Source organism: Bombus pascuorum, chromosome 4, assembly GCF_905332965.1.
Source record: "Bombus pascuorum chromosome 4, iyBomPasc1.1, whole genome shotgun sequence".
Classification (NCBI taxonomy): domain Eukaryota; kingdom Metazoa; phylum Arthropoda; class Insecta; order Hymenoptera; family Apidae; genus Bombus; species Bombus pascuorum.
Genome location: NC_083491.1, coordinates 18,071,774 through 18,098,051, shown reverse-complemented (window position 1 = coordinate 18,098,051; position 26,278 = coordinate 18,071,774). Strand labels below are relative to the sequence as shown.

The 26,278-nt window shown below is 29.1% G+C and overlaps 4 protein-coding genes and 1 long non-coding RNA gene across 14 annotated transcripts; 1 reads left to right on the top strand and 4 right to left on the bottom strand.

Moving 5' to 3' along the window:
* Nucleotides 1-261: 261 nt before the first annotated feature.
* On the bottom strand, nucleotides 262-12,708 carry LOC132905949 (BUB3-interacting and GLEBS motif-containing protein ZNF207). 9 transcript variants are annotated; one of them, XR_009657894.1, is made up of 8 exons: nucleotides 12,496-12,703; nucleotides 11,093-11,219; nucleotides 10,625-10,989; nucleotides 10,061-10,394; nucleotides 9,584-9,986; nucleotides 4,435-4,736; nucleotides 829-931; nucleotides 262-563 (listed from the first exon to the last, which is right to left on the bottom strand). XR_009657894.1 is itself a non-coding variant. In XM_060957720.1 (6 exons), exons 1-6 carry the CDS (start codon nucleotides 12,534-12,536, stop codon nucleotides 4,627-4,629), a joined length of 1,380 nt encoding a protein of 459 aa, XP_060813703.1. In that variant the 5' UTR covers nucleotides 12,537-12,703; the 3' UTR covers nucleotides 3,617-4,626. The 9 variants fall into 9 exon arrangements, 1 of the variants encoding a protein (XP_060813703.1); XR_009657897.1 differs by having other exon boundaries at nucleotides 262-931; nucleotides 4,435-8,215; nucleotides 12,496-12,708; XR_009657893.1 differs by having other exon boundaries at nucleotides 262-931; nucleotides 4,201-4,736.
* A 662-nt stretch (nucleotides 12,709-13,370) lies between these two features.
* On the bottom strand, nucleotides 13,371-16,553 carry LOC132905953 (zinc finger protein 549-like). The gene is made up of 6 exons (XM_060957726.1): nucleotides 16,185-16,553; nucleotides 14,548-14,740; nucleotides 14,341-14,480; nucleotides 14,096-14,258; nucleotides 13,758-14,012; nucleotides 13,371-13,674 (listed from the first exon to the last, which is right to left on the bottom strand). Exons 1-6 carry the CDS (start codon nucleotides 16,262-16,264, stop codon nucleotides 13,543-13,545), a joined length of 963 nt encoding a protein of 320 aa, XP_060813709.1. The 5' UTR covers nucleotides 16,265-16,553; the 3' UTR covers nucleotides 13,371-13,542.
* Nucleotides 16,554-16,712: 159 nt separating this feature from the next.
* Nucleotides 16,713-19,930, bottom strand: LOC132905945 (protein deltex). Of its 2 annotated transcripts, XM_060957715.1 has the most exons (7): nucleotides 19,400-19,930; nucleotides 18,778-18,970; nucleotides 18,428-18,697; nucleotides 18,056-18,344; nucleotides 17,645-17,963; nucleotides 17,198-17,553; nucleotides 16,713-17,105 (listed from the first exon to the last, which is right to left on the bottom strand). In XM_060957715.1, the coding sequence occupies exons 1-6, from the start codon at nucleotides 19,567-19,569 to the stop codon at nucleotides 17,199-17,201; spliced, it is 1,596 nt and encodes a 531-aa protein (XP_060813698.1). In that variant the 5' UTR covers nucleotides 19,570-19,930; the 3' UTR covers nucleotides 16,713-17,105; nucleotide 17,198. The 2 variants fall into 2 exon arrangements, with proteins under 2 accessions (XP_060813698.1, XP_060813697.1); XM_060957714.1 differs by having other exon boundaries at nucleotides 16,713-17,553; nucleotides 19,400-19,929.
* A 354-nt stretch (nucleotides 19,931-20,284) lies between these two features.
* Nucleotides 20,285-23,564, top strand: LOC132905948 (ubiquitin carboxyl-terminal hydrolase 30 homolog). The gene is made up of 6 exons (XM_060957718.1): nucleotides 20,285-20,824; nucleotides 20,905-21,063; nucleotides 21,275-21,438; nucleotides 21,629-22,039; nucleotides 22,123-22,458; nucleotides 22,534-23,564. Exons 1-6 carry the CDS (start codon nucleotides 20,725-20,727, stop codon nucleotides 22,780-22,782), a joined length of 1,419 nt encoding a protein of 472 aa, XP_060813701.1. The 5' UTR covers nucleotides 20,285-20,724; the 3' UTR covers nucleotides 22,783-23,564.
* A 1,581-nt stretch (nucleotides 23,565-25,145) lies between these two features.
* LOC132905955 (uncharacterized) lies at nucleotides 25,146-26,260 on the bottom strand. Its single transcript, XR_009657900.1, has 2 exons — nucleotides 25,795-26,260; nucleotides 25,146-25,582 (listed from the first exon to the last, which is right to left on the bottom strand). It is a non-coding gene; the product is annotated as an uncharacterized LOC132905955 (long non-coding RNA).
* Nucleotides 26,261-26,278: the final 18 nt, after the last annotated feature.

Sequence of the window (26,278 nt, the reverse complement as noted above, 5' to 3'; positions counted from 1 at the left end):
CTAGAACTGATATTATACAATAAGAGGAAAATATATATCAAGTGAAATACATACGTAAATTGAACCGTTTCGTCTATGTACAAGTACGTAAAAAGATAGTAATAAAAAAAAACGACAATAAGAAATAATATACGCGTTCATCTATTAGAATCAGTTACATATACGATATACGCATTAAGTATATTTTCGTTCTAGCAGAAAGAGAAATATGTTGAAAGGAAATAGTTCCCAGAATGACAGACTATACCCAATCTTTCGAACTTTCCACAGAACGTCTTTATTCGGAACAAGTTGATAATGTGACACTCAATAAATAACAGAACTTCTACATGTCCAATTCTGTCGTCAGATTGTCCTGCCGAATCTCACAATCAAAACGAAATGAAAGAAACAATGTCTGGCCGTAGTTGAACAGCCTCGAGAGACGAGAAACGATTTTCGAGGCTGGGAGTGTTTCCGCAGCACTGAATTCTATCGGCCTGTTAAAAGTAGACACGGTAGATCACCTCTGATTCCGATGAAACGACAGCAGAGCGGAAAGACACGATTCGGAAAGACAACCCCTGAAAATGAAGTATATTCATAACGATGCGTAGTTGTTTTAGGTACGTACACGTGTTGTACGGCGCGGTATGCTGTTTCATAATTTTTCTCGAAGTAATGATAGAAGTCGAGAGAAAGAATAGACAAACAGGGTGCCTACTGAGGTGATGAACCTTTAGGAAGTGAAAAAAGTGATTTAGACGAATTCGTATTTTCACAGTCAAACCAACTGAATTACAATTAACTTTGTACAATAATTCATAATCTCTATTATCATCAACATACAGTAAGGAGAAAATATCTCCCCCATGGCTTTAGTTTGCAGCCTCCTCTTGCACCGTCTTCGCCACACTTTCGTAATACGTTTACGTGCCCGATTTCCGTTTCTCTGAAAGCATGAAACGTATAAAAAGTTCAAGCTGTGGCGATTAAAATCTTCGTAAATAAAGATCCAATCACCGCCAACCTACGATACTATCTAATTCCACAAACAACATAGTTTTCCTTTTTCTCATCTCATAATTCATCGCAAGTTATCGTTGTTAAGATTCTAATATACTAACTTAAATATATCTACAATGGTTTTGCATAAAGATGGTTTCGTTTTCCTATCAATAGACACCCTGAAGAAATAATAAAATGATAAAAGAGAAAATAAAGAAATAATAATAATAATAATGTGGAAGAGACAAAGAGAGAAAATAGGAATTTTTCCGATGAATCGAATCTTATCCGATCGTAGAGAGTTTGTTGTTTATAACGAAACTCAACACTAATATATTTGATTACTAATATATATACCTGCTGAATCGCCGAAATCACTGTTTCTATACACATATGTATAAATAACAATGTCGAAACAGCTATAAATACTCGACGATCGGAACATCGGTAATTTGGCCTAGGGTAAAGTAAAGAAAAACCGGTGTGAGTCGAGTGTAGAGAGAGCTGATATCGGTTTTCCTGAGCACCCTCTGTACTTACCACTCACTCATGTGTTGCCAACACGTTCCTTGCAAAGGAAGAGGGCTTCACAGATCGAATCGATCACTTCTACTTCTTGTCGACACCAATAAATTACAATCATAATTTAAATTGCACAAACTTCGAGAGATAATCATCCCGTAATATTACTTGCTAACTACAAGTTACGTCATGAATATGTTAGCAAATCACATAATTCTATTCTGAATGAAACCAAAACGACAGAAGCAAATACACCTAAATAACGATCAACTTTTTATCATTTCATTTTCTTCTCAACATGCAAACGTCACAATGTAATAATATCTCATTATGGTTTCTTCAATCATATCTCGTAATTGAATTCATATAATCAATTTCGGATTTCTATAACGGAACAATTTAAAAGTAATATCATCAAATCGTCGAATTTTATTTTATCATTTTATTTTAAAAGATTTACGCATGACTTTATAAAGAAAAATCAAAAATACTTTCTGTAATATAGAAGCAGTATACTGTTTCTATGTATGTTAACAAATGGAATAATGAAATATAAACCCGAAAGAAAAAATTGATTTTACTACCACAGATTCGAAATATATAATTTCATTTTATCTTATTTTTCGCTTCTTGAAAGGGAGAAGATTTAAGTAATAAAATATTAAATTACATTATTTTTGTAAAAGATGACAACAAATGAATTTATCTAAAGTTTCCAGACAGTAGTACATATTATTTAAACAACAAGGTAAAATTATTTGTTTAATTAATGTTAGAGTATCTAAACAAGAATTCATTTTAATTTTAATTTCTACTTCTGTAACAACTTTTACAAAAAGATAAGAGAAAATAACTCGTTAGGTATAAGAAATGATTTAATAAATCAAAAATAAAATCATAAAAGATGATTGAATTTTGTTCAAAAATGTGTAAAAATGTATAAAAATGTGTAGAGATAGATACCTATATATAAAAATATAAAAAGTTAACCGCGTTAATTCTTAAAATATTTGCTTCTGTCTTTGCTAATTCTCTGAGAAAACAATTCAGATTTCTGGTTTGCACGAACAAATATTGCAACAACCTTTGTTTAAACCCAATCTTCCAAGATTTCAATTATTAATTTCTGGCTTATATATTATTTTGAAACAAATAAATATTTTAATAAATTTTTACTTTTTGCTATTTTAAAATATCAAAGTACAGATACTTAAGACAACTATTAGTTTTATCTACTTTTTCATATTAGAAATAAGTTATTTTCTTAAGTTATTATTTTTATTTAAATATTACGATAGAAATGCAACTGATTTTAAAATGTTATTCTTTGCTGAACAGCTATACGAACGTTATTCAATATCTATATCAACTTGTATCTTTTCATTACCTTTACAAATATACAAGTAATAAGATATAGCAGTGTTTTGAAAAAATACTAATAATTCTTTGAAATCTCGAGGAAAAGATTTTAAACAAAATTTTATAGCTATAGTTGCTCCCTCATCTCGGTCAATCTAGTACATAAATATTTTTTATGTAATTAATAACGATGGAAATATTTAAAATATGCAAGCTAGATGACACAGTGGCATACGCACATATATGAATATGTTACCAAATATTACGAAAATCTACATATTCTTCTCGTGAAAATAAAATATCTTATGAAAATTCACTATTGCAAGTAAACAGAACACGAAAGAAACGAATAAAGACATCATAAAAAAAATGTAAACAAAGAATATATGAATGAACTTATATCGAAAAAGTAAATCGATTCGATCTGGGGCATTAACAAAATAAAAGTTGTGATAAACTAACCTGAGGCGACAGAATATTCACACTGCGGCTTGTATCTTCTAATATTCTTGAAACACGGAAATCAAATAAGACGATTGATGTGTTACAAAGCATATAGAAGTCAAGAGCTGCACACGGTTAGTGTGTGTGTGTGTGTTTGCGTGCGCTCGCGCGCGCGCGCGCACGTTTGTACATATATGTACATAATTACACTTAGTAAAACGGATAAAACTGGATTTTAATTTAAAAAAAAAAAAAAAAAAAAAGAAAAGGAAAAAGAATGGATTGAAATATTTGAGTCAAGCGATCTCTCTCCCTCTCCCTCTCTCTCTTTCTCTCGCACGCATACACACACACGCGCGCATTCTCTTTCTCACTTTCTCTCTGTCTCCCCCCTTTTCTCAGCTGCAGTGTGAAGCGCCACCTTTCCGCGATCGCGTCTCTCCAAGAGAACACTGGTGCAGAGGCTGAGAAACAGCGCGTGGAAACGGTCTACCGTAAAATAAAAAGACTGCCAAAATTCGTATAGAAGTTCGTTCTACTTAGACGAATCAGCCGAAAGCCTACACACCTTCCAGAACTGATTTCACAATCGCGTATCGCGATCGCGATGAGCAACGTAAAATTCCTTATACATGACTTTGCAACAATAAAGTTTCTGTATTAGTAGCGTACGAGTTTTCTACGCAGAAGCTTTCGTGCTCATACAGCCATTAACAACATTATACCACCCCATCCTTTTCAATAACTACAATTTCAATACCAGGTACTCAGATAATGTAACAAGTATCCATAAAAAGGGTAATCCGAAGGATCAAACATTTGATGCCTTCTAAACAAACAACAAAATTATTTTCATAATAGAAAAAAAGAGTAGATGTCGTTGCTCACCTGAGATTTTAAACTCCTTCAGGAAGAAGTTACGACGTTGCGCAGATATCACGCGCACGAACACACACCATGTATAAAAGTTAAAAAGATTTGTTATTCGATAACTTTTTACTGGCAAAGAAAGTCTGGAAGAGGAACGACTGACCGTTTCCACTGCACCTGGTAAACCCTCTCAGGCACTGACGTGATGTGGTTTATAATGATATTAGAAAAAAAAACAAAGATTTTGCTAACTTCGTGTAAACTTCGTAGGAGAGGATGCGTCAAGTGCAGCCGCGGCCGATCAACGAAGTGTGCCCACGTGAGCTAACGTGTTTTACGCGTGCTTGTCTCTTCTTCTCAGTCAGGTCCGGACCCTAATAAAATTTAGGGGCGGGCCCAGAGCACGAAGTGCAATGGCGGAGTGGGCCCGTCCATAGGAGGTGATCATCTGAAGCGTGGATGCATCATCGGAGCTAACATTGGTGCACCAGGAAAACCCATTGGAGCTGCGAATGCCGGATGCATCGCTCCTGGCGGCAAAGCTCCGATCATCCCTGTAAACGACAATTTCACCGTCAATTTCATATATCCCTGATAATTCTATCGTTTCTCTCTGCCATTCTCTTTTTTACATCTCTTATATCACAGGTTTTCGACAATCTGTAAAAATCTTCTTATGATACTTACGTCGGGAAAATACTCGTCAAACATAAATAAAATGAAATTACATGTGTGTCTGTGTATCTATGCGTAAACGCACGCGCATGCGCGTATGTACGAACACACACATTCTTCTCCTCTCTTTATACTCCATCTTCTTTCTCAAATTCGGTCAAAATTTTATATTTATTTCTAGAGATTTCTTTTTAGAGATCGCGCCTCGTCATTCGGTAGAAAAGTATATCTCGCAAGATAGTTACAAAATTTGTAAAAGATACTTTCAAATTTAACCATCGATTTATTAACGTTATCTTTTTTCAATAAAAATTATATATATATATATTAATTACGATACGTTCTAATCTTATTTCTTTCAATGCATTTTGAATTTATCTAGAAGAATTGTTATCCTTCTGGACGGAAAGTTGTCTGACAGCCGGTCGATAGCACTTTCTCGCACAATATTCGCAAACAAATTTCTTAATAAATCAAAAGATTTCGACGATAAATTCAAATTTAGGTTAAATTATTAGACAAACTTTTAAAATAGAAACCAAGGTAAAACAAAAAGAAAGAGAGTTCAGAATACCAAGTGATATTGTCCTTGAATTAACTTGTATTTGTCCGATACGTACTCTTTTGCAAAATGATCAAATCATATAGTCTCAAGTTTTCTAGGACTACATTATACACCCAGAAGAGTTTATTATTTGCAGCACACCTACGTCTATCTAAGATTTTATAAATGCAAATGGTCAAACTATATGAGGAATCGAACTCAGCATGCAATGTGCCGCATATGCAATACAAGTCATAACAAAATCCCAAAGTGATACCACGTAAAACCTCACACCATAAACGAGTAGTTTCACTTGACGATTACAGTTTTCATAATGTAAGCGAATCGCTCGGCTGCCAGCCGAACTTTCAAGGCACTAGATATGATAAAAGAGCATCTACGAATAAATACAGGATGATAAAATAGATATTAAACGATAATTTTTCTTTTCTATACTAATTTTAAGTATGATTTTTATTAATTTCAAAGAATTGTAATAATGTGAATGCATGTTGTATATTTTACTTTGTATGTTTTATATATGTAGGGTGACTACTAATCTCTGCCATTTGAAATAACAGCCAAACGGTAGATGACATGAAAAGATGTACATTTTTTGTATTGTTTTTCACATGGGTTACGACGATTTAAATAAACAAGTTTTCGTTTAAAATTTCCAAAATTATTTGAAAGACACTTTGCATTTTTTAAATGGGATATCATACTTCTGTTTTCGTATGATAAAAGAGTAAAAAAAACACAACAAATTCAAAACGTTACTTCCAAATGACCTTGAATGAATGTAAGGTCGTAATAGAGAAAATGTTGGAACAAACAAGGATAGAATTTTTTTGTTCTTTTACTCCCTTTGTTTGCATTGTACGTTCAAAATTTGCACATCAGTTACTAAACACAGCAGTATTATGTTTGAAAACGAAAAGCAACTATTTATCTTGAATACATTTATTCTAACACGTGGAAAATCATTTACTTTAAACGAAAATAACTACAAAATGGTCCAAAGATTTTTACAGTAATTTCCAATCTGTTGCGACAACATTCGTTACATTCGCATCACTTTAAGATTATGAATCTAGCTTACACAAATTCCCAAGCTGGATGTAGTGGAACACAATAATTGGCCTGCAAGATGACCGGGCTTAATACCTTAGATTTTTTTTATGAGGATATATTGAGGATACATGAAAAATATGAAGAGTCGAATTACGGGTGCATGTGCAAATATGTCACAACAAATAGTTATTCTTGCGCAGAAACAAAGTAAATAAAAAGTAATACTTGTCTGTTTCTACATTATCATCTCTATTGTGACTTTGCATTGATTCAAAACCATATGAAAACGATTTGAATTTGACTTTTTTGCTCTTTTATTGTAGTATGGCATATAGCATTTAAACGATGCAAAACGAGCTTCAAATAACCTTGAAAACTTTAAAAGAAAAATTTAATATATACATCATAATCTACGAAAAAGGAACAATAAAAAAACGTTCCTACATTTTTTGTATATTTCGTAGACACCCTGTACATAATAAGTCTTTTTGTATTATTCAAATTAATTTCTATTTTTCAGAAATTTGTTTTGCTTAGAATTTCATTCTAATCAACAGTATTCACTATTACGTGATATAACTGCGAAAAGATTATAATCCCCTTATTCGTCAATGTTAAATTAGACTGTCTCATCATTGTCTATCATTTGATATACGTATTAGAAATAGCTGCATTTAGATTTATATACGAGTTATACTTTTGTATATATTGGATAACGTGAAATTATTTACTTACTGTAACTTGACTTGAAATATCTAAGATCATCTGTGTGACACAAAAGGTAGGCTATGGTGTGAGGGAAATACATTACGTTCGTTCTTGTTGCGTCTCTTTCTATTATAATACACGCAACAATAACAAAAACAGTGACAATAACAAATGATCCCTTCCTTCGTCTTTTTTTGTTGTAATATACTATTTCATTTAAAAAATTTGTTAAAAAAGATAAGAGAAGTTTTTGTGAAAAATGATGTAGAACAAATTTGTTGATATCAACAATGCTGATATAATAATAAATAATAAATAATATAGAACCATCGAAGTAGCAATTCATATTTTACTTTTAATCTGAAACTAAAAAAATTTGAAGCCCTTGAAGAAATATAAAGAAGGAAGGAATAGTTATTATTGAAATTATGCATCAGCATAAACAAACAAAAATGTTTCTTCTGCTTTTTCCTCCTTTCTTGTTTTCCTTATCTTTTACTTAGAATAACAACTTCGAACGACTGTCAGTACCGTGCCCAAAAAGCGGTTTTTTCACTACTATATCACAACACCAGGATTTCATATATAATTATGAGAAGGTAGGATGATAAAACACGGTTGGCGAGATATTGGCAAGTGAGTCCTAAGAAGAATATGATTAAGTCGAGATAGTGATTAATGAGGCTAGTGGAACAGAAAAGAAAAAAAATTGTATGTACGATGAACCAGCCGAGCGGCCGAAAATCGAATTAATTTCACATTGCTTTTACCGGTCGATGAATATATATGTATATATATAACGCGTATTTCTCTATCGTAGTTGAAAAGCAGACTTATGCGTATAATATACATACATATACATATGCCTGCTTTTAACCATAAATCTAGTGTGATCGTACTTCTGATACCGAGTACACTAGTTTCAAGAAGAGGCATTTCATGTCCAAAAAGTCGTGTGTCCAAAATTAAAGTGTTGCTGTCCGGCGTTGAAGGAATCAGAACAGATGCAATATCGTTGGCCGCTCGACCCACCTGCCCAGTGACAATAATATAAATATACAGAAATATATATATAGATATATTAATGTGACAATGATGACAATAATAATAACAATAATAATATTAATTAATAAGAATAATAAAAAATATAATGATGTATATATAGATATATATAAAGAGAAATAGATAATACATATATATTATATATATGTGAATATGAGTATATATCATATATATTATATATATCTGTGTGTGTATACATATATATATATGTATACACAGATAGATAAATAGATAGATATGCCAGTTCACTGCATGCTAATTGCTAAGGACCAACCTTGTTGCGTTTGTATAATACACGGTTTTAGTAACCAGACTGGGTTCGTTCAACACTCACCAAGGAGTGACTGGGCGCCCTGCAAACGCACCGTTAAAACATAAACGTACAAGACACGCTGTCGTTGATTTTGGCATACGGATGAATTCTAAACATGCTAATATCAGAACGATCATATGTAATTTCTCCTCTTTTTTCCTTTAATGGTCTTGTGTTTAATATATTTTTTGTATACCTGATAAAAATTGACCCCTTTCCCCAACACTATTTTTTGTCTTCTGTGACTCTCATTCATCTATAACACATTCTTAGCCGTCGGGCAAGTTTAATTTTTTGTTGGGAACAGAAGGTAAGGGCTGCATAGTAATGGATGATGTGCAAAGGTATAATATTTATACTGCATGTCAGAGGAAAACATTTTGTCTTAATGATCTATCTATATGTCTACTAAAAGCAACCTCCAGCTTTTGGGCAAATTTATTGTCTGAATAAAAATTTATTGTCTTATCCCATTAATTAAAAAACATTTAATATTTCCTATATTAGTGCTAATATGATCATTTTATAGCACAAACAAAAAAGTTATTGGCTTAAGCTGTTTAGTAAAATCTACTATATATTTGTGATTAAGAATATATATTGTATATATATATATGTATTCCATAAGATGTATATGCAATACATTAGATACTCTTGAATTGTTAATCCTATTGCATCTATACATAGATATTTACACATTAATATGTTTTACCTCAAATACTTTAAATATGGTTCCACACCATTTTTGAAAGAAGTAAATATCGAAATATTAAAGAAATATTAATTTATGTTAAAAACTATTATGGAAAAAGAAATAACTTTTTATCTTAACTTCACTTAATGTAGTGCAATAAAATTGCATTGGACAATTACTCAATACATCTCCAATAATTCTAGATATGATACTGGAAAGGACACATAAAAATAATTTGGTACAAATTTGATAATATTTACGTAGATTAATGAATATTGATGAGGTGCTCTCGTTGAAATAGAGATGAGTATTTAAAATTATAGAGACTTACCTGGTGGTAGGCCCATGGGGGGCGGTCGCATCATGTTACCTCCATGAATCAGAGCAGGTGCAGCTAGGGTCATAGTGGGCCGCATAAGCGGTGCCATCAGTGCAACAGAACTAACAGGCATTGCTGCAGATGCAGGAACCATTACTGCTTGTGGAGGTCGCTGAAATCTCTGCTGTTGCTGCTGAAGTGCATTTAATGCCGCTTGTTGTCGCTGTTGCTGATCCTGAAATGCAGCAGCTGCATTAGCAACAGCAGCTTGTTGCTGCTGTTGCTGCTGTTGTTGTTGTTGTTGCTGCTGCTGTTGTAATACAGCAGCTTGCTGATTGGCATCAGCAGTTTGCACAGTTCGAGTTTCTTGCGTTTGTCGCCGCTGATATTTTGGAAGTCTTGCTCTAATTTCCTCCTACAACATATAATTTTTGTTTTCGCTTTCTATATTTACTATCAGCATATAAGTAATAAAAATAATCAACATACTAGGCTGAGATCTTCTGGCGGATGAATGATTTTAATGGCAGCACTAGTAGTGGCTATAAGATTTACTTTTTGATCACTACCAATATTATTGTTAGTAGTGGTACTACTATCTGTATTACTATATGCAGGGAATGTTGGCTTCACAGGTCCTATAGATCCACCAGCCACTGACGTAATTGGTTTAAAATCTGTACCCAAAGGAGAAGTCACAGATGTAGACGCAGTTGTTGAAACAGCTGCAGCACTTGGAAATAATGGTCGTGTTGGTGGTATGGATGCACCAGATACTGGTGGTTGTATACCTGGAGGCATACCCGGCATTCCAGGCATCATACTATAAAAAAAGAAAAAATTTATTGCTTTATCCTATTATTTCCATATTTTTTCTATTAAATATATATATATATATATATATATATATTTATTTATTTATTTATATATATATATGTATATATACGAATTTAAAAACTTTAGATTGTATTTACCTAACTTGTATTAAATTAATATCAGATATTTAACTCTTCTTTCGCGTTGTCTGGTTTTAAAAGAATAAGTTATACATACCCAGGACCCATGAAAGGTGGACCTACAGGACCCATAGGTCCCATCATATGATGCATGGGTGGTGGGAACGATCCCATTGGTGGCATACCAGGATGAGCTGCCATACCTGGCATTACACCTGGCATCATGTTGGAACCTGTAGGCATTGCTCCTGGTGCAGAACCTAATAAACCTTCTGGTTTTGCTTTTTTTCGAACTGGTTCATCTTCACCAGAACTTGGTGAACCAGGTCTACCTCCATTTCTTTGTCTTTCATGCTCTTTCGCATCGTTTGGTGGTATGCCTTCCATGCCATAAATTTCTATTTCAATATTGCTTCGATTCGGCAAAGAATTAGGTACCTTGTCTATCGCTTCTTTATGTACCTAAAAAATTGAAACAATATTGTAATCTTTTGGTATCTATGTACCCTCAAATTTTTAAATTATATAACAATATATTTGTATATTATATAGCTAATAACATTACCTGCATACAATGTATACTAAGTCCTGGTCCCGTATAAAGCTTCTTATGACATATGTGGCATTTGAAATGTTTTGCTTTCTGATGTTGTATAAGAATCTTTTCATCTTCAAATTCTCTATTACAATACCTTTATAAATTGATTAGGAACAATATGAAAGTATAAAAATAAAAAGATATCACTCAATAACCTGGATAATTAACATATATGTATTCAAAATACACACGTATTGTGTATTTTTATATCCTCAACCATTTTTAACTCATCTATAAGATTGATACAAATACGTTGATTTATAACACTAAAAATAATATAATTTGCCATGTGTTTAAACATATGTACATGTCTGATATTAGTATTAATTAAATGCTAATGTCAGTGCATAATAATAAAATGAAAAAAAATTTAAACTGATATATTTTTAAATCTTTAATAATTTAATTTGTATGAAATTATGTAATAAATATGAGTTATTTATGAAGCTATAAATTTTATTATTTGTGATATAATTCTCCAATTTAATTTAATAATTTAATGAAGATCAAGAAATAATTTTTTTTATACTTTTATAATAACATCTTAGAAGATTAATTCTCTTTAAACAAGATATAACATAGGATTATGTATAGGGTATATAGAAAATGAATGATATGATTAACACTGTTAATTCATTATAGCTAGCTTCAAATCCAAATTTTATATGTGTATATATATACACACACATATAATCTACATATAATCTTCCAGAAACATATCAAATATAACACAGGAATATATAATAAAATATATGTATATAAATCTTGATTTTTAAATTAATTCTTTTTGTTGTATTTGATGAACGTAATCGAAATAATATAAAAATAATTTTCTAATTTTAAATCTTTTATTACTCAAATTCTCTTAAAAAATAAAAATAAATATTTGAACATTATATTTCATAGTAGCAATTAAAATTTTATATCTTTTCTTTTATTTACTAAATAATATAGCAACTCGGCCAAAATAAGATATTAGAACGAGCATTTATAAGATTTTTCTCAACAAATACTTTACTAATATGAAATTAAACAATCTATCATTTTTCGTATATATAAATACCTTCACAATTACGAAAGAAATATAGTCAAATATAGTTACTAACGAAATATCGATTTCTCATGTATTCAGCCACTTTAACTCGTCACAGGCTTTTACTGAGCAGGTTAAAAATGTTCTACGATAAATTAGGTACTTTCGAATTTCAAACTAAGATGTAGCAATAAAATATGATACAAACATTAGTAGAATGTTAGAATACTTAAACTCATACGATTATAAAAATAATGTAATTGTAATTTTGATTTATGATCTAAAAATATAGTTACGTAAAGTATCCTCTAATAAAGGATATTTTAGAAAAGGATACCAACACCAGGGTCTTGATTGCTTCTTCTTTTTACGTCCCATATTCTCTTATCAACTTTTGCCAATTAAAAATTAATAAAAATATGCCACTAAATGTTTTATGTCCACGTAGTAAGAATTTAACTCGCAAAGTGCACACACACGATGTAAAAATCGACGATGTAAAATGGCGACTGCATCTTTTCCGTATTTGACGGAAGGAACTATAACCAATAGTATTACTTCAAAATTACTAGTTTATACGACTAAATTTCCCCTAACGATATTCTTGTTTGAACATGCTTGAACAGAGAGGAAATTTTCTTTCTGGCTTGAATAAGAGTAATCACAAGCATACTATAGTACTAAACTACTAAAGTATTTATTGAATAGACACGACAAAATCATTGTTAATAAGCAAAAACTTTTTCTTTGTAAAATTTAAAACCGTTTTATGTAAACACATTATGACCTGAAAAAATACTATATTTGCATTTAAAAATAAATTTTTTCCTAATTTAAAATATTGCTTATTTACAAGTTTTAAACATGTAGTTTGTCAGAACAATTATTTAAGTAGAAATTTATCATATTATTTTATAATAATAATTTCATAATATTTCAATTTCTTTTAAGTAGGTTTTGATATTGTTATATCTTATTTATTCCATCAACTATGTTATATATGTTATAATATATATGTATATGCATAAAATTATATACAAATATTTATGGAGATATACAAACTACATACATATATACAAATCAATGTTTCATATAGTAACATGAACACATTCTACATAAATGCGGATAATATATATATTTATAATTATTAATTTAATATCGTGAAAAGCAAAATAACGCAAAAAGGGCAAATTAAACAAATGAAAAAATAAGTATATATATCAATCTAAAAAATATTAATATAGAAATTATCACATGTTATGTTTATGTCAAAATAAAAAATAAAATCTGCATGATAATTTTACAATGACGATCATTTTAACATAGTTTCAATGTTTTAAAAATATAAATATTGAAGTATTTTATAAACAATAAGAGACCTCCGTTAGCTGCAAATCCTTTGTTTTAATGGAAGATCACTTTCTGAATCACTGGATTCATTAGTAACACCAGGTTCATCATCTGAAGAAGAATAATCCTTTTGCTTTACTTCTACACTCTCTTGTGCTCTCTTAGGCTATAAAATAATAAATTTCATTAATTGTGTTGGTAAATTCAATCAATATATATGATTGAGGAAAAAATAAATTTAATTGATACCTTTGGCCAATTTTTAGCAGGCCTTTTTGTAGTATTAGTTTTTGGAACATATTTGTCAGCAACTCCTTCAACACGCCTAATATCAAAATCTTGATCTACTTTAGTTACAGTTTGCAATCTTTGTTCTTCTGATGTTACATATAGATCATCTGGTTGATGATAACTGTTATGCGTTTCATATGCTCTTTTACTGCAAAATAGAGCAGCACATACTGTACATTTTATTAAATCTTCTGGAACAGCTTCTCTTTCTTCCTATTAATTATAAAGATAAAATGTTAAATATAATGCACCTGTAACAAAATTTGTTAATTTAATATTTATTTATATTTCTTTACTTGAGTATGAGCTCTTTCCAAGTGTCGTTGCAAATTGAATTTTATAATATATTCAGCACCACACAAATGGCAGTAATACACACTGAGAGCATCATTCATTGAATTTACTTTGATTTTATTGCTAGGAGGTGGTGTTGCTATTGGTTGAAATAAATGTACCATCCTATAAATTAAATTATTAGATTCAATTTAAAATTATTTAAAAATAAAAATCATACAAAAATATTATAGAAAAGGTTTACAACCTTTTATGTATAGAACGATAATGATAATCTAAAGCTTTTTCATTATAAAACAATACATCACATTCTTCACATTTCTTATGTTGTTCTTTTCTCTCACTTTCAGATGAATCATGCGATGCTTGATGATTATCTCTGTGTGTCTAATAAAAAATGAATAGTTCATAAAATTAAAGAAGAAACATATATTATGTAGAAATAGAAACATACTTTTAGAGGAAATTGCATCCCACAATAATGACAATAAAATTTTGTTGGTGAATTAGGGTGGACTTTAAATCTATGTCGTATTGTTGCACTAATTGAATCAAATGCTTGACCACATACATCACATTGGGTATCATCGTTTTTGCTTCTTTTGACGGGTTTACCACGAGTATCTATTTCTTTGTTGGCATGTTTCCTATATACACAGTATATTCACATGTAATTAAATTTTTTATTTCTAAAATATCATTTCAATAACAAACTCAATAAAACTTAGTTTAATTTTGTTTTCTTCTTTTTCTAGTAATGAGTTATTAGGAAATCTATGAACAAAACAAAGTTTGACATATCGTATCAAAATTATATACTAGAATTTAGGGAAACTGAACAATTTCTTTTCCTTTTCTACATGCATGTATAAATTTATCTTATAATAATGCACTATTAAAAAAAATCTTTCTCTTATGAATATAAAATTTCAATTGTTAGTAATAAAGTCATAATAGCTAAAATATAGTTAAACAAAATATATAATCCAATATATAGCCAATATCTAAATTACTTAATAAATCATTTTTTATAATAAAAAAAGATTTAAGGAGCTTCACATTCTTTGATAATACTGTTTCTGTTAATTTTCTAACTTGCTAACATTCGTTTTGTAATGCAACTAACAAAATGATATGAAGAAGTAAATGTATCATAAACTAATGTGTGAAATATATTTAAATTCTATTTAATGGAATAAAATATAGAATATAGTAATATTTCATGTATTACATTTTGCTTATATATTTATTTGATCATAAAATACAAGATAATTTTTAAATGAAATAAATATTTATGAATTTTATCGGCCTAAAACTATTAAGATCTGCAAAAACGAAAATGCAAAATTTAAAATTAGGTATATCATTTTAAAGTAAATATAATTTTAAATATTATTATAATAAAATTGTTCTAAACTTAAATATTATTTTAATCTCTAGATGATGAAAACGGAAGTGAATAGAAAATATAATTAACAAAATAAAATATATTTTTCATATAAAATATATTATTGACTCATCTTACATTATTAGTTATTAAATAATAACTACATTAAATTTTAAATAATCTAACAATTATTTAAAACATTTTCCAAATATTTACTATCAATCCAATTAAAATTGTATTTATACAAAGGGCAAATTATATACAATGTTTTATATGAATATACAAATTCATACAATGTTTCTCCCGAAAAATGTTACTTTTTAGTAAATGTATGAATAATCTAATAGAATTCATCACAGTTAGTAAAAATTTGTTTAATTCTATGTTCTATATAATTATTTGTAATTACATTATTGTAACTTGTGTTATTATTATAATTATCATAATAAAAACACCTCTATACCGAAAGCAAAAAAGAAAACGCAAGCAATTGGAAAAATAGCGCGAACAATACTCTATCGGTAATATAGCTGAATATTATCATTAATGTGTTTAAAAATATTTTTATTTATTATAATGTTTTTATTTCGGAATGTGCATTGGAATAGGATGGAAAAATAGGTTGTACGTATAAAAATATCCTTCTTTTATGAAATTGCTTGCTTGGTTATGAACATATCAAATAGAATAGTTTCTTTTAGTACCTAAAATGCTCCTGCAAAGCTTCCTTGGATTCTAATTTTGAGTCACACAAAACGCAATTGTATTGGCCTTTAGCACTCATTTAGGCGCGAATTCTTATTTCAAAAAGACATTAGAAATTACCGGACGTCTTTGCGCCAGGTAGTATAACATATAAGTTCTTCACGTTTTAGTATTCTGTTGTAATAGATATATTCAATTGATCACGATCCGTAACAATGTAATCTTCGTTTTTTTTTTTTTTTTTTTTAAAACATTATCGTTTCCCAATATATACGGCGTTCATTCGTGTTTGAATGTAAAAAATTTTATAGAACTCACGTCCGCGTAGAAAAATCAATTTTCGGCCATTTTATTGGATTGAAAGTCGCGCCACCTATCGTATACTACTCAAAAAAATACAAAACGATCTGTTTCTTTGAAAGAATGTTAACATATAGTAATTTAAAATTGAATAGCAGTAAATTATAAGAATATATAATTATAAAGGTCACGAAATTTTTATAAATATATAATTTTACACAATTCAATTCCATATAAAATATATGTATTTTTCTTATTTTAGAATACATATGAACCGTATATTCGTATTTTAATACACTTATCTCTTATAGAGATTTATATTCATATATCCGTATAATTTCTTTTCTTTAATACATTACAGAAAAACTAATGTTTATATATAAATATTTACTATTTTTTTGAATCATTACATGAAACAAAAATAAACTAGCAAGTAAAGTTAAAAATATGAATATAACGTAATTGTCTGTCGCGTTGCGCAGTGTATGTGCATCACAATTATGTTACACATAAGAAACTAAAATTGGCTTTGGACAAGTTATAAATTTTTAATACTATTACCTTTGCATCGTTTGATTACTTTAAAAAAAGTGACATTAACTGAACACACAGTGCGGAATCTACGGCATTATATTAAATTATAAGTCTACTGAATATTTAATATTAATTGTAAAATTTGATCTCATATAATGTATTAAATAGAAGTCATTACTTCATTGTAATTCCTGATACAATGTAGGTGATGATTGCCCATCTGTTACACCCTGAGCTGCTAGTTCAGCTAATGTTCTTTCGAGGTAACTTTTATCAGGGTAACCATGACCAGTTGTTGATGGTCCCAGTTCAGTCTTATGATGAATTTCATTCCATGTTACTACATCTTCTCTTCCAGTAGTTATCGATCGTCCGATTGTAAATATAAGTTTTCGTTCAAATGCAATTTGTAGCAATCTTAAAACTCTACGACCTAAATTATTATCTGGAAGGTAACATATACGTGGAAAACCTACAGCATAATAAGCTTGACCAGGATTGGGATGTTCATTTCCTTGAATTCCTGATGGAATACTGAAATTGAGCATTTATTTAAATGAAATAGTTATTTCTCAAATATATTGGGTGATCTGTAATTGCTAGACAAAGTCCCTAATCTACTTACTCATAGGTTATCTGAATTGTATTTGTATTCGGAAAACCAGGCAGTGCTCGGAGTATTCTTGTCCAATTCATAGTTCCGGGAGGTTGATTTCCTCTTTTTTCACCGTAAATTAAACGACAAACAGGGCACTGTATATACATAGGAGGTTGTTGACAACTAAGCATTGCATTCAAACATGCTAAATGTAATCTATGTTTACAGCGAGTTAACTCTACTGTTAGTGGCTCCGGCGTACCCAGACAGACAGGACAAGAATCGCAATTATCACTTTCTACTACTTTCACATATTGAGAAATAACATCAGATTCAGTATCTACACCTGAACAAAGTAAATTCATGTAATATGTTATATAAAACTATGAGAAGGTATGATAAGAGTAAAAGTAAATTAAAGGAAGTATGATAAATTACTCAAAATGGCATCTTTGAAAGCATCATCACTTCCTACACTGCTGTCCAATAAATCTATTGGATTTTCATGACTCAAATATGTAGAAACTGTATCAACACTTGGCCTTCGTCCACTTTTTGTACTACTAGAATCTACATCCAATGCACTATCCCAAGTTTTTCTTTTTTGCCCAGATTCGATACTTGTAATTGAATTATTATTTTCTACTCCATGTTTGTTACTAAATATATTAAAATTACTCAAAATAACACGAGCTATGTTTGATGGACCGGTATCTCCACTTTTGCTCTAATAACATATGTAGAATTATCATCATATAATGATAATATAATATCATATTTATAATATTAGTAACAACTGCTCTTTTTTACCTTCTTATTGTTCTTTTTTGTATTCCCAGCAGATGACTTTTTATGTGTAATTTTTGTAGTTAAATTTTTAACAATTGCAGATGTCGCTTTTATTTCAGAAATAGCTTGTAATTCTTCTAAAGCAACTTTGACTAAAGGATAAGGAGCTTGCTGAATACGTCGTATCGATCTTACATATCCAGTGCAACAACGAACTTGAGTCAAATTACAAAAATTTATGATATAAGGAAAACCTAAATAAGTCTTAGACACATCAATAGTTTTATCACCCTAAAATAAAAAATTAATACAATTTTTATAATTATGATTAATTTATAATTTTTATTTTTCTTCATAATATTCTTATTTACTCTTGCCCATGCTTCTTCTATCAAGCATTGCACTTCCATATCATATGTATGCCAATCATCTGTATCACCAGCCCACTCCCATTTAGCCCCTTTACCAGCTGGTGAACTTGGAAGGTAAAATTTTCTTCTAATATTATGCGTTTCATTTCCATCCTCACTACATTGTGTTTTAGTTTTTAAATTTATATAGTACCTATTTAAAGCAATAGAAATATATTTTTTGTGTATACAAATAAACGTTTCTTTTTGTATATAAATAAAGATAAAAGTTTATTATATGTATTGATATTCAAGATATATATATGATATACTAAAATTATAATATTATATAAACTTAAGTATAAAATGTTTCTCTTAGTTCTTTTTCAGTTTCAATAATAGTCATATGAATAATTATAATGTTAAGTTATTTATGTTACCATTATCAATTATCAGTATCCTGAAATATAAAACTAAATGAAATTATATTTCTTTTATGCTTTATACTTTTTGTTTTTTATAATCTTTTCCTGAAACAAACTTTGACTTAAACATGTTTTATTTATATTTGTAGAAAAATAAGAAAGTTTTCAAGCGGACTTGGGTATATCAAAATCTTTGGTTATATATATTAAATTCAAACCTATCCAAACTAGGATCTGCATCATTCAGGAAGACCCGAGTTAATTTTTTGCAATGTGCTCTCTCAAGATGTTGCGACACCGCAGGACTATAAGGTCTCCAACGTCCGTGACGATTTTCCCATTCCCACACAACAACAGCATGACCATGTTCTTGCGCCTGGGCGTTCATTTTCTTAAAAATTTACTTAAGAATCTCACATGCACGCGCAACACATATTTGCGCAGTCAAAACGTGAAAACATTTTCAATTTTTTTGCATTCAGCTTAATTTATCTCACTACACAAACACACGCGTCAACGCATATGTACATACAAATATAAATTCATGTATATCATACCATTCATATTGTAATCTAAATTACAATATCAAAATATACAAATGAACTGTAATAATGAATTTAATAATGAATAACGATTTATCTACTGAAAGAATTATATCAAATAAATTCTATTCCATACTTCATATTATCTTGTTTGTAATAAATTAACGATTAATGAATAACGAATATAAGGCGAATAACATCGCCTGAAGTACGCGCAATTTTAAGCATCGAATAATCGCAATATCGATGATCGACTTTGAATAATCGTATTTAAAAATTTTTGTTACTTAAATTTACGTAAATGTTATAAAAGTTGGTTTAGGATACTTTGAATCATATATCTTACTATTTTTAATTAAAGTCATCATAATAGTTTAAAACATTTATACATATATATATATATACACATATTATTTATTGTCTCATTTATCTTTAATGATATCTTATAATAATACTTTATTACTTACAATGTTATACAATATTACTTCTATAAATCCAGAAAAAATTTTTATTGTTAACATTTATATAGTCTTCATAAAAATCTATATCTACTTGCATATATATGTATTATGTATATTCATGATGTCAAACGAATGTTTGGTCAGAGCCTCGTGTGTATACAATTATATCGTTTATGATTTATAAAACTGTGATTTTTTATGAAGAAGACATTAATTTCAAATCAATACAATCGAGAGTAACACATAAACTTGTATATAATAAATGAATCATATTTCTTTCATGAATCATATTATTATTGTGTAAAGGTTGTTCAAAGTATGATTAAATTATTCTTGTAAATGCAACTTACAACTTGCTGTAATAAACTTTAAACGAATTATGAAAATACTGAGAAATTAATTATTCGTATTACGAAAAATTAATAACTTGAGAAAGATATGCATATGTGTTAATGGATATGTTTGTTCTCTGAAGTAACGTGTAGGTTAGCTTTTGCAGTTTTTCAAGAAATTTCTAATTTCAACGAACATTCCAAGAATATGGATGTAGAAAAAGTTGCTGTATTTGCCAGTGTAGGATTTGCAATAGCCATTGCAGCATTTGTTATATGGGGTCCATCTCCTAAACCTCGAAAAAAAGGTATAATGCGAAATATATTTAATTTCTTACAATTGTCCAGGGAAAAGATATTATATATTATAATTTATGTATCCTTTTAGGAACAGTTATTGGAATCAATAATTTAGGATACACTTGCTTTTTGAATTCTCTTTTGCAAGCTTTGGCAGCTTGTCCAATTTTTATTGGATGGTTAAAGAAACAATATGAAGCAAATGGGAAAGTTAATTTCATTTCGACTTCATTATCTGTTTTTGAAAGTATGTTACTAATTTTAACAAAATGTTCTTAATTTTATTAATTCCTTACTATAAAAATGATGACTGATATTTTATTAAAAAATAAATTATAGTTAGAATTTTTAATTCATTAAATTTAATTTACTAAATTTAAAGATTTATTAATTCAAATACTATAAATAATATGTATATTATTATAGAATGTATAATATCATAAATTTTTTTGGATTAGAAATCAATGGATATACGGAAGATTTATATGGTGATGTAACACCAATTGAAATAATTTCTTCACTTGGTAGTCAATGGAAATTTGCACCTGGTCATCAGGATGTACATGAGCTATTTCATGTAGTTCTCAGTGCATTACAAGCAGAAATCCAACATGGAAATAGGGTATGCTTACAAACTAAAAGTTATCAAACTAAAGTTATATTGAATTGTTAAAAATGCATTATTGTTTGGTATACCACATAATATATTAAGTAGTTTGAGAAAACTTTCAAATTTATATGACATATTTTTAAATCTTTAAACTAAAAAGACTAAATAACAAGTTAAATATATCTACAACAAATGATTTCAGAAAGGTTGTTTGTCTGATGCTTTACCACAAAGTACAATAATGATAACAGATACAAAGAAATTGGGTGATCCTTTATCATTTAGAAGTGTATCTTGTAATGATATTGTATCAGCTAACAAAAGTCCTAACATTCCAAATGGTTTTGATAGAAATTGCAACAGTCATGTAATATCTTCGACAACGTCCATATCAAGTATTCCTATGGCATATAATAAGCCAGGTATAATCCTTGCTAGGTCTTCAGAACTACTTTCAAAGAATGTTGGAGTTGAGGAAAATAAAGAATCTTTTAAACCGTGGAACTCCTTATGTGCTATATCATTTTCTATTGCTCCACCAATATCGATAGTAGTACATCCATTTTCTGGCTTATTAACTAGTCAATTGCAATGCAGTTGCTGTAAATGGAAGGTTAGTCTTTTATTTTAATTAGAATTTTACTTTAGTACAACATATTTAATTATAAAAAAAATAAATAAGAATATCTTTTGTAGTCTGCAGTACATTATGACAAACTTGAAACAGTTTCTTTACCTTTGCCTCCTTTGGGTCCACATATTAAATCATATCACACATTGGAAGAATTATTAACGCGTTTTGTAACCAGTGAAATTGTCCAAGACGTTTCATGTGACGGATGCGGAATGCGTTGTTTAGCTACTAAAACTTTAACTCTAGGCAAACTCCCTAAATGTTTATGTTTACATATATCAAGAACCACATGGAGCTCTTCAGGAATACCAATTAAGAGAGATGATCCAGTAAAATTTCCTGAAGTACTAACTTTAGATCCTTATACTTTTATAGAAACAAAAAAGCGAAACGCACGGGTATGATATACAATATAATGTATCAAATATATATGTTTGCTAGTCACAAATTTAATATGAAATATGAATTGATAGGGCGATCCTGAAGCAACAATGTTACTTACTAATCGAACAACACTACAAGATAAACATAAGTATCAATTGCGTGCGATTGTAGAACATCGCGGACCTGTTGATTCTGGGCATTTTGTTTGTTATAGACGAGGAAATAAAGCCAATCAGTGGTTGTATACTTCGGATAATGTAGTTGAGAGCATATCCTTGATTGAAGTTTTATGTGCCACACCATATCTTCTCTTTTACGAGCGTATTAATAGCATATAAGAATAGTTAGTAATCAATTTTAGTAACCGCAAGAAGTTTAGGAATGATGACTCAGTATATTGAAATGATATAATGATTATAATGGAATTTAAGAGACTGAATGTGTTTAATAGTAGCTTTTATGTTCCTATTGCAAAACAGTTTAAATTACTTCAAATTATTCGTTAAACAAAGAGAACAAATGTTTATATTTATATGAATTTTTTATTTAGTATATTTCACGTTTTCTGTATCACTTTATTTTCATACAATGGTACATAAAAAACAAAAACAAAAAAATATTTTTTGGCTTATGATTTTCTGATTGAATGAAATAGTGCAAAATTTTAAACAAATTTTTAAAAATTATACCTACTTAATAATTTATGTACAACAAAACAAAATAGTCGACATTTAAGGGTAGCATCATAGGATATTGTGTATGTAGAATACTATAGTTATAGTTTATAGAGGATTGCATTATTTGCTTGATAGATTGCATTGTAATAGTGAAACAAAATCAAATTGTGCCAAATTTATCAATCGTTTTTATATATGAACTTATACTATTATTTTCTACATCTGGAGTTTGAAAGTTTAATTCTGGATATGTACTTTAAATGAAATACATTTTCGTGCAATGAAAAAGTAATAAGTTGAGATTTTTGATAACTTGAACAGTGTTAAGTTTCATACCCTTGTATCATTTAACTCAATCCTTTGTATTATACCTAACTCTAATCTACTGTTAAATAAAAGTACAATTATGTTTTTATACTAATTAAATTGCAATGTTACATTAATACTTGTTTATTAATAACATTCTTTATTTCTCTATCTGAAGCACAAATGTTTTGGAGAACCCGCTCTGGAACAGGCGTACAACTGCCCATAAGTCAAGCATGCAGATTTTAAATTAATACCTGTGCCTTATAGCCATTCTGAATCCAGAAGATTAAATAAAAAAATTATAGTAATATCTATCACAGTGGGTGATTATATTTATTTTATTTTAAATTTATTTTAAAATATAAACTTTTATTATATGGTTGAAGATAAAGCAATAGAAGACACTAAATCTTAAATATTCAGATTTCAATTTCATAAGAAAATAGACAAAATAATCTTGCAAAATTGAAGTTCAAATAGTTTTCAACCCAATTGTTCTCTCACCCAATAACTTAATATTTTTGTCTAGAGATTTAAAAACGCATTGATCGATGTATAAATAAAAATATGTAGTTCAATTTTTAAAATTGCAGATAATTCTGAAATTTTTCAAATGCCCTTACATCCAGAGCAACTACTGTATCATGTAGTGCATTATTACTATTTTAAAAATATTTTAACTTTGCCTAATAAAATTTTCATATAGAAAAATTCTATACATATATGTATGTAAATAATTATATAGTACTTTGTACAATAAGTATATACATAAATTTTCGATTCGCTATGATATGAATAAAGATGAAATGCTAAAGAGTTGAGTGGAGTTAAATAAGTATAAAGAGAATTATGTATTGCTAAAGTATGGCATTGTGACATATTGACATAGCGGCATGCAGCATGGGCACGGTTTCGGTCGTAGATGCAGGTGTGCAAACTTTCCTGGTAGGGTGAGACTCTTTGTGACCTGATAATGTTGGTCGATTTGTCCGCAGCAAGGCGCTTCAATCGAGAAGTTAACATTTGTTGTGTAACGCCACTATGTAAATATAGCCTGGGTCTAGTTGCCTCTGTCTGTTTCTTTCTCTTCTTAATGCATGAATAACTGTTACACTGAGGCAAATTGAAAAAGACTTTATATGCCAGCGCCGTCGATGTATTACGCAAAAATAGCGCGAAGTTAAAAAAGTTGTACGTATATAGACTAAAATAATAGTGTTAGTGAAACAAATATATAAGTTTAATATGAAAAAATATGAATATATGAAGTAATGATTAATGAAGTTCACAAAAAGGGAAAGGTGAATTTAAAATATTTGCAAACATTTTTGCCGTTTGTTTTAATCTTATGGATAAAGAAGATATAGGTATGTATTTCTTACGTTTCAAGAGAAGCATTAAATTAAATTAAATTCAGTCATATATTATTAAAATAGGTTTATTAGTTTTTTTTATAATTCACAATATATTACTATATGAAGAATAGAAATATGTACCATAGAATTGATATATTTTACGTACAATTGAACAAAATCAATACAATGTTATTGTATATATATGAAGTACAATGTAGAATTAAATATAGCAATATAAAAATATTTTATGTACAATGAAACAGAATTAATACATCACTAATGTGAGCAATTAATTTACATGTAGTTCGCAGGCAAATTAAGAAAATAGTAATGTTTATAAATAATAAATAAATAATAATATATATAATAAAATAATACAATTTATATATACATAGCTAACCTTAATTTTGATACAATTTTATTTGCACTCTTCTCTTAGGAATCCATATAGTTCTAAGTCAGCTGTAGTTACTATTGTTTCTATTCCTCTACATGCAGTTGAATAATTGTAATGAAGCATATTCATGCATGGAAAAGTTTTTCTTGTTTTAGGTCTTCCACTATATCCTTTAAAAACTCTACTTTCTTTCAAGCATCCAACTCGTTGTTTTAATGTCTTATTTTCTTTTGTGTTGAGAGTAGTTTTCCTTTGAGATTGACTAAATTCTTTTTTGCATGTTGTGGAGTGTTCTTATTGTTATGGGCATAGAAAATTATCTCATACACAGTTTTGGATTGTTACTTCTTTCTTGGATTTGTATTCTTTGGTATATTATATGGGAGCCAATACTTATCAACTGCAATAAGAAATAATGTTCAGTATTATATATAAAGATTTTAATTTTTAAACATTAACATTTTATATTACATAGTCATGCTCAGTTAGATTACTCATTAATTACTCAATAAAACTCTGTTTATCACAATAGTATATTCAGATAGAAAGATATATCCATAGGATTGTATAAAAGTAAAGTAAATAGTATATTTGAAATTTCTTTCAACTTACGTATTTCCTTGATATTTATAGGTGAGTCATTGTATTTTATAGCAAAATATTCAGGTTAGGGAATTTTTCCTATTGTTGAAGATGACGCAGAAACATGTTCATTATTATTTGAAAACAATCACGTTTCATATTATTGCAGTACACTACAAAACTGTTTTTAGGGAAATGAGAAGAACATATAAAACTGCTATTGCTCAGTTTCTATCCTTCCAGACCTATTAGTTTGATTTATAATGGTAATCACGATGCTTTATCTCGTGGAAATTTAGACATAATTATATGCAAATTAAAACAAAAAATATCAAGGCTATTGTAAGTTGAATAAAGGTTGTGTACTTGTTCAATGTCGCATTTGTTTAATTGTTGCTCAGATTATCGTAAATTACATATTTAGCTCTAGTTAGAACTAAACAGTAAACTTTCAATTGTATAAAACACTCGTACAATAATATAGTACAATAATAGTAAAAATTGATATCAGTGG